Genomic DNA, 7,321 nt, shown 5'->3' with positions numbered 1-7,321 from the left:
AGGAAGGAAGGAAGGAAGGAAGGAAGGAAGGAAGGAAGGAAGGAAAGAAAGAAAGAAAGAAAGAAAGAAAGAAAGAAAGAAAGAAAGAAAGAAAGAGAAACCAGGAATTAAAAATACACACACAAAAGTAAACCAAGCAAGGAAATGCTCAGTAAGAGACAGAAATTGTCAAAAGAAAGCAAAGTGAAACAAAAAGTCTGCAAAAACATCATTGAGTTTGTTTTGTGTTGGTCAACTTCTCTTGGCCATAGAGCCTTCTCTGAAGCTTGGTTATGCAGTGAGACTCCACTGGAGAAAACTAATTTTCCCTTTGCCACTGGGTATTGATTACAAATAGCTTCCTGTTTAGGGATAGGGCTCCATGTCCACTCTCCTCAGTGCTGGCTGTGCAGGTCTTGTGTGTGTTCTGTGCATTTGTGTGTGCATCAGTCCTGTTGTATCTGAAAGATCATTTCCTTGGAGTCCTCCATCACCCCTGGCTCTTGCAATCTGCCTACACCATCTTTTGTGTTGCTCACTAAACACTGAGGGATTCTATAAAAACATCCCATTTAGGACCGAGTGATCCAAAGTCTCTCAGTCTGTGCATATTGTCCAGTTGTGAGTCTCCATGTTAATTTCTACCTGCTGGAGGGAGGAAAGTCTCTGATGAGGCTTGAACGAGGCACTGGTCTATATGTGTAGTATTGTGTCATTAGCAATATGTCATTTAATTGCTGTGTTCTTTAGCAAAATAATAGCAGTAGGTTTTCACCTAGGTCTATGTCCAATCCCGTCTCAGGTTCTTTGTAACTTTATCAGTGTCAGATATGGGGATTCTTTGGTTTGCTTGTTTTCTCATTGGAGGAAGGGGTTAGATTTTGTTGGTGTTGTTTAGGTTTTTTTTGTTGTCGTTGGTTTTTTTTGTTTTTTTTTTTTTTTTGAGATAGAAGCTTACTATGTTGCTCTAGCTTTCCTGGAGCCCCCTATGTAAACCAGTCTGACCTCAAAATTATAAAAACCTGCCTGCTTCTGCCCCCTGAATTCAAAGCTATGCCTGCATGTTTTAATTAGTAGTAGGTGATAGGAAAAGCCTTATGTCTTATCAATAAACACAATTAGAGACCTGGGTTTTAGAATCCTCTCTGTCAAGGCGGTAGATTTGAACTGAATGTTTATCAAATTGTCATACTGAAAACCATATTTCTTTTTGCTTCCAGTGCTAATAATTATTTGAATGTAACTTTTATGCTATGAAATGAAAGTTGAAAAAGTAGCTGGGTGTGGTGTGGATGTCTGTAGATCCTAGTACTTGTGAGGTTTGAGGCTTGAAATTTATTCCTTTACATGTAACTTGAGTTTGAGGCCATCCTGGGCTGTGTGAGACTCTGTTTCAAAATACAAGCAACAACAACAGAGTTCAAAAAGTTACCTTAAAAAATATTCTTTTGGAGGAACTTGGAGTACAGGATACATGCTTAGCCTGCGTGAGACCCTAATAAAAACATGTTTTCTGCTGGTAGAGGGCAAAAGATCTTCCTAAGAGTTTGATGATGAGCCAAGAATTTGGGATTAGATTTAATGACTCAAATTCTAAAAAACAATCTTCTTTGTATATTAATACCTAGGAATTCACAGAGTTAGAGATCAGAATGAATACATGTCTTTATCAGAGTGTGGAGGTATAAAGCAAATGTGAATTAGTTTCTTCGTATATTAATACCTAGGAATTCACAGAGTTAGAGATCAAAATGAATACATGTCTTTTATCAGAGTGTGAAGGTATAAAGCAACTGTGAATTTGTTTAAATGAAAGATGTGTTTATGAATAAAAAGTGCTTTTCTGCCTACAGTCTTAAATTACTATTAATTAAGCACTATGTAATATAATAGATAATTACTGTCTTTAATATGGACGCTTGTGGATTTGCTAGTCTTTCTAAGTAGCTATTGTTGGCTAATAGTCTTTGGGGAATCATTCACACAGTCATTCTGACTCTAAAAAAAATCTCTAAATACCAGTGGGACAGACTTTCTGAAGCATGGCTGATATAAAATAAAACGCACTTCTATTTGAAGTGTATCATTTTGATTATAGTTTTTATTCATATCACAATAACATTCAGAATCTTTGCAACAAAAGAATAAAGAAAAGCTTGTTATGTGGAGGGAAATTTTTCAGAGCAATCCAGTAGCTTAAAAAAAGAAAGACTGGAGTCAGGCATATTGGGAATCTGATCTATTTGGGGGAATTTTAACTATTCTGTTCATTAGAGTTTTATCTGGAGACGTTTTTGTATGGCCTCGTTGTTTTTATTTTAATTAATATTTCTATGACAGTTATTAGGTAAAAGTTGTTGAATATTAAATATGGTCATAGCTTGGGGGGGGAATAAGCATTTCTGGGTCAAAGCTTTTCACAAAATATTGTGATCTGTGAGCTGATGAGTTGAACTAAATACCAAGTGGGTTGCCCCCATCCAACCAGACCCTTATAGTAACTCAGTTCATTATCTAAGGCTGCTTTTGACAAAGTTAATGGTATTTTTTTTATAATCTCAGCTACTAATGGAATAAATCTTGATTAAAGAATAATTTCTACCTCATTCAGTCCAGTTGAGTGTAAGAATATCTCAACCCGTTTGTCATAGAAAGCATTTTAAATGTCTAATGTTTGAAGCTCCTGGTGTGGTTGTCTGGTGCTTTCTGAGTATTTGGTGGCTCCCTACCTGTAAGAGTCACTGAAGACTTTAGATAAGGCTCCAGCATTGTTTTTGCTGTCAATGTCTTGCACTGTGTGCCAAAAAGGACAGTTTAATTTCTAATCTGAACAGTGAAATTAAATGTTTGTATAAGGGGCTGAAGTGATGGCTCACTGGTTAAGAGCACTACTCCTCTTGCAGAAGACCTGGGTTTGGTTCCCAGCACACACAAGGCAACTCACAACTTCCATAACTCTACCTACAGAAGATCCAACAATTTCAGTCTTCTACAGGCACCAGGCACACATGATGCACATACATACACATAAAATAAAAATACACATTTTAAAAGAGCTTTTATCAATTACATTTAGCATAATTTTGCTATGTATAGGGAGAGTATACCAAAATAATAGCTTTCAAATGCATTTCTAAATTACCATAGTTTTGCAGACATCATGTATATAGTTGATTTTTAGTTTAAAATATTTTAAAAGCTATAGTAGAAGTCACTACATATCCCAAATTTCTCATAATTACTAATCATTAAAAACTTAGGCTGTTGGGTTAACTGGTTTGAGGCTTCACCTGTCTTTTATAAAGAGACTGCAGGACTCATAGCTGTTCTGTAAATGCAGGCTGTGTATTATCTGATCAAATACACATCATATCTTTTTATACCAGGCTTAACTCTTACACAGCAAAGCCCGCACGTACCTGTTTGGAGACTTTTTTTTTTTTATAGTAGTAGTAAATCAGACCAGTGGTTTGCTGGCATATTGCAGTGTGACAGATCATTGGAAGTCTAGGCTTACAGTGAGTTTTAGGTCCCATTTGTTAGATTAATTGTCTTGATAAATGACATTATTAACCTAGAAATGTCTTCCCTTCAGTGTTGGAGCTTGAACTTAGGGCATTATGTAAACTATAAATAGCGAAATTAACAACTTTGTTTGCTTTAATGGCTTCTTGCAATTTAAAGGCAAATTTAGGCTGAGACAATGGGTCTGTGGATAAGAATCCTCGGTATCCATGTAAAAGCCAGGCTTAGCTTTGCATGGCCAGTATCCCCAGCACTGGGGGGTGGTGCCATTACTAAAGAGGCGGTGCCAGTACTGAGGGGGCGGTGCCAGTACTGGGGGGGGGGCGTATCTTAGTCACTGTTCCATTCCTATAAAAAGGCATCATGACCATGGCAACTCCTGTGAAAGAAAACATTCAATTGGGACTTGGTTACAGTTTCAGAAATTTAGTCCACTATCATCAAGACAGAAGCATGGCAGTGTGCAGGCAGATATGGTCCTAGAGAAGGAGCTGAGAGTTCTACATCCAGAACTGCAGGCAGCAGGAAGAGAATGAGCCACTAGGCCTGGCTTGGGCTTTCAAAACTTTAAAGCCCATCCCTAGGGACATACTTCCTCCATCAAGGCCACACCTCCTAATGCTTTTCAAGTAGTGCCACTCCTGATGGTAAGCATTCAAATATATGAGCCTGTGGCGGCTATTCTTATGGCCGCCACAGACAGAGACAGGAGGATCATGGTCCTGCTGGCTGCCACTCTAGCTCCAGGTTCAAGAAGAGACCCTGACTCAAGGGAATAAGAGAATGGTAGAGAATGTTAGAGTAGGACACCTAATATTCTCTTCTGGCCTCTGCAGGTGCGCACACACACACATGAGCGTTTAAACATTGCTGCCTGCAACCATTCCTTAATGTAGATGAGAATTATTTACCATTCTACAACCAAGTCAAACCTGTGGCTGATATAGGACTATAGATATCATCTTACTTGAGTAGTATTTGTTTTTATAGATACGACCTTGTTTGCACTGGTCATTCTTTTAGAGCAAATGTAACTCGTCTGTAACTAAATTCTGGAATTTTTCTTTTGTTCAGTGTTTTCAGAGCTTTGGAACGATGTAGTGGACAATTGGTTATACCTAGACATTTATTAAAGTGTAGATCTCAGACAGCATAACTTATTATTTGTCTTAGTTCAGACTGCTTTAACAAAATACCACATATTGAGTAGTTTTCAAACAAGAGGTAAAGTCACTTCTTTGTCATGGTTATGAGGAGTGGACAGTTCAGGATCAAGTCATTAGCAGAGTCAGGGTCTGACCAGGCCATAATCTCAGTTCAAAGCTTGTCTCACTGGGGTTTTACATAGCAGACACAGGAAACAAGCACTCAGGACTCTTAAAAGGTCACTGGTCACACTCATAAAAGATCCACCCTCTAAACTTCATAAAGTCTAATCACATGTCAAATGATCTATCTTCTGATTCCATCATGTTAAAGGGGTAGGTTTCAATTTATGAAATTGGAAATGTTATCAGTCTTCAGTCTGTAATAGTACATAAAATCATTACCTTCAGAGTTTATTGCTGTTCTTTTTGTTTTGGTTTATTTTTGTTTTGTTTTGTTTTTGCTTTCAAGTCAGGGTTTCTCTGTGTAGCCTAGGATGTTCTGGAACCCACTCTGTAGACCTTGCTAGCCTGCACTCACAGAGATCCTTCTGACTCTGTATCCTGAGTTCTGGGACTAAAAACATGTACCACCACACTGCCCAGCTTATTACTGTTTTATACATCCAAAAATTTGCTGTTTACAATGTAAAAGATAAGGAAATTAAATCATGTAAAATGAATATTGACTAGGCAGAGATACTTGTGTGGGGCCACTTTGCATACAATTTCTGTTGTGGTAGAAATTCTGTGACACTAGAAATTGTGTTGGAGTTCAGAGTCTGCCATTTTGCAGCCCCATATCACATGGAAACTTTTCAAAGAACACTCAAGACACAAGTGAAAAAAAACACAGCAGAATTTGGGGTTATAGTGTAGGGGCACAGGAATTAAGGGGGCAAGATGAACCAAGTCCCATGATCAGTGTGTGTAAAGTGTCACACGGAAACCTCTTATTTGACACACTAACTGAAAATACAAAATTACACATGAAATGGGGAAGAAGCATGTTGGTTTTTTAGGCTAGAATTGTTTAACCAGATTCAGGTCAGTCTCCATGCTAGAAAGAAAATCTTGCATTGTTTTTTTCAGACTTCCTATTTTTTGTGATATGGATACAAAAGGGCCCACGGGTTCTAGGTAAACACTTTACCTACCATTGAACCAACATGTTATAGATGCATTCGAAAGGTAAAAATGACCAGCCTTGAGGCCTAGTATGTGTCTTGTGGATTTTTTTATGCTGACTCTTGACCTAAATGAGAGCAAATGGTTTTGGAAAGTCTTCCTTTACCAGAACATGAAATGTCTCATTCCCTGTACATTTGTACCTCACAAAGCCTACAAATTTCATTTTTAAAGCATATTATTTATGCATTGGTTTTTCATAAACACATGGACTCTCAAGTATAGGTGATCTCTTAGTAAGGGGAATAAGATTTGAATTGCATACCAAGAAAGCTTTACCAGACGAAAAGACTTCTCTGTTTGAAGTATTCTGTGTAAAGAATTTTTCAAAGCTTATCTTTAATAAATAGTGTATTTGTACATAGAATTTTACTCCAGCCCCACCATTATTCATTGTGTTTTTTTGCAATGGATGCTATTCAAGTACCTTCTTGTCCTTTCTTTTCTCACACTGTTTGTTTTCTTCCTCTGCAGAGACACTCCTCGATGACTTCCTCCTCACATATACTGTATTCATGACAACTGATGACTTGTGCCAGGCGCTGTTAAGACAATATCCTTCATTAACTTCAGGACATCGTGCCGGCTTCCTCTCAGAAAGATGCCCCACATTAGGAATTAACTGCCTTTCTTAATTTACTCAGCCCACGGTGGAGTGTGGCTATGTTAAATATTAATGCAGTGATATCCACAGTGAAAATGGAACGAGACAGGACAGACAGGGCAGTGGGGGATGTGCCGCTGCCACCTTTACATTCTGTTCCGTGGGCAAAGTGTACTGTTTAGACCATGTTTGCTTTACTTCTGTTTCTCATGGTTGCTTAGGGAGCTGGAGGTAAAATTGCCTTCTGGGTAAACCCAAGTCAGCAGCAGGTCAAAAGGTCTGACAGTAACAAAAAATAAGTATCTTTATGGGAGAGTCAGCCACATAGAGTCAGACCTCTTGTGGGGATGATCCTCCTCTGTGTGTGTGTGTGTGTGTGTGTGTGTGTGTGTGTGTGTGTGTGTAAGAGAGAGAGAATGTATACATGAGTGTCTGTATGTGAGAGTGTGAGTATGTGTGTGAATGAGTGTGTTTGAGTGTGTGACTGTGTGTAAATGGGTGTGAGTGTGTGTGTGAGTATATGTGTGAGTATGATTGTGTTTGAGTGTGTGCATTTGAGTTTGAGTGTGTGTGTGTGAGTATATGTGTGAATGAATATGTTTGAGTGTGTGAGTGTGTGTAAATTGGTGTGAGTGTGTGTGTGAGTATATGTGTGAGTATGATTGTGTTTGAGTGTATGCATTTGAGTTTGAGTGTGTGTGTGAGTATATGTGTGAATGAATATGTTTGAGTGTGTGAGTGTGTGTATGTGTGAGTATGATTGTGTTTGAATGTGTGCATTTGAGTGTGTATGTGTATGTGACTGTATGACTATATGTGTGACTATATGTGTATGTGTGAGTATGATTGAGTGTGTTTGAATGTGTGCATTTGAGTGTGT

General features: G+C 38.3%; 1 protein-coding gene across 1 annotated transcript in view; it reads left to right on the top strand.

Annotated features, from left to right (window-relative positions):
• Window positions 1-7,321, top strand: part of Rapgef5 (Rap guanine nucleotide exchange factor 5) — a 161,512-nt gene that overhangs the window by 102,339 nt on the left and 51,852 nt on the right. The window contains exon 7 of the mRNA XM_028773200.1: window positions 6,312-6,390. Within this exon, the coding sequence (XP_028629033.1) occupies window positions 6,312-6,390 (79 nt within the window). The remainder of the gene's footprint in view (window positions 1-6,311; window positions 6,391-7,321) is intronic.

This window comes from Grammomys surdaster, unplaced genomic scaffold (assembly GCF_004785775.1).
Source record: "Grammomys surdaster isolate TR1022 unplaced genomic scaffold, NIH_TR_1.0 223, whole genome shotgun sequence".
In the NCBI taxonomy this organism is placed as follows: Eukaryota; Metazoa; Chordata; class Mammalia; order Rodentia; family Muridae; genus Grammomys; species Grammomys surdaster.
The sequence above is the reverse complement of the archived record's forward strand: the minus strand, read 5'-3'. Positions and strand labels throughout refer to the sequence as shown.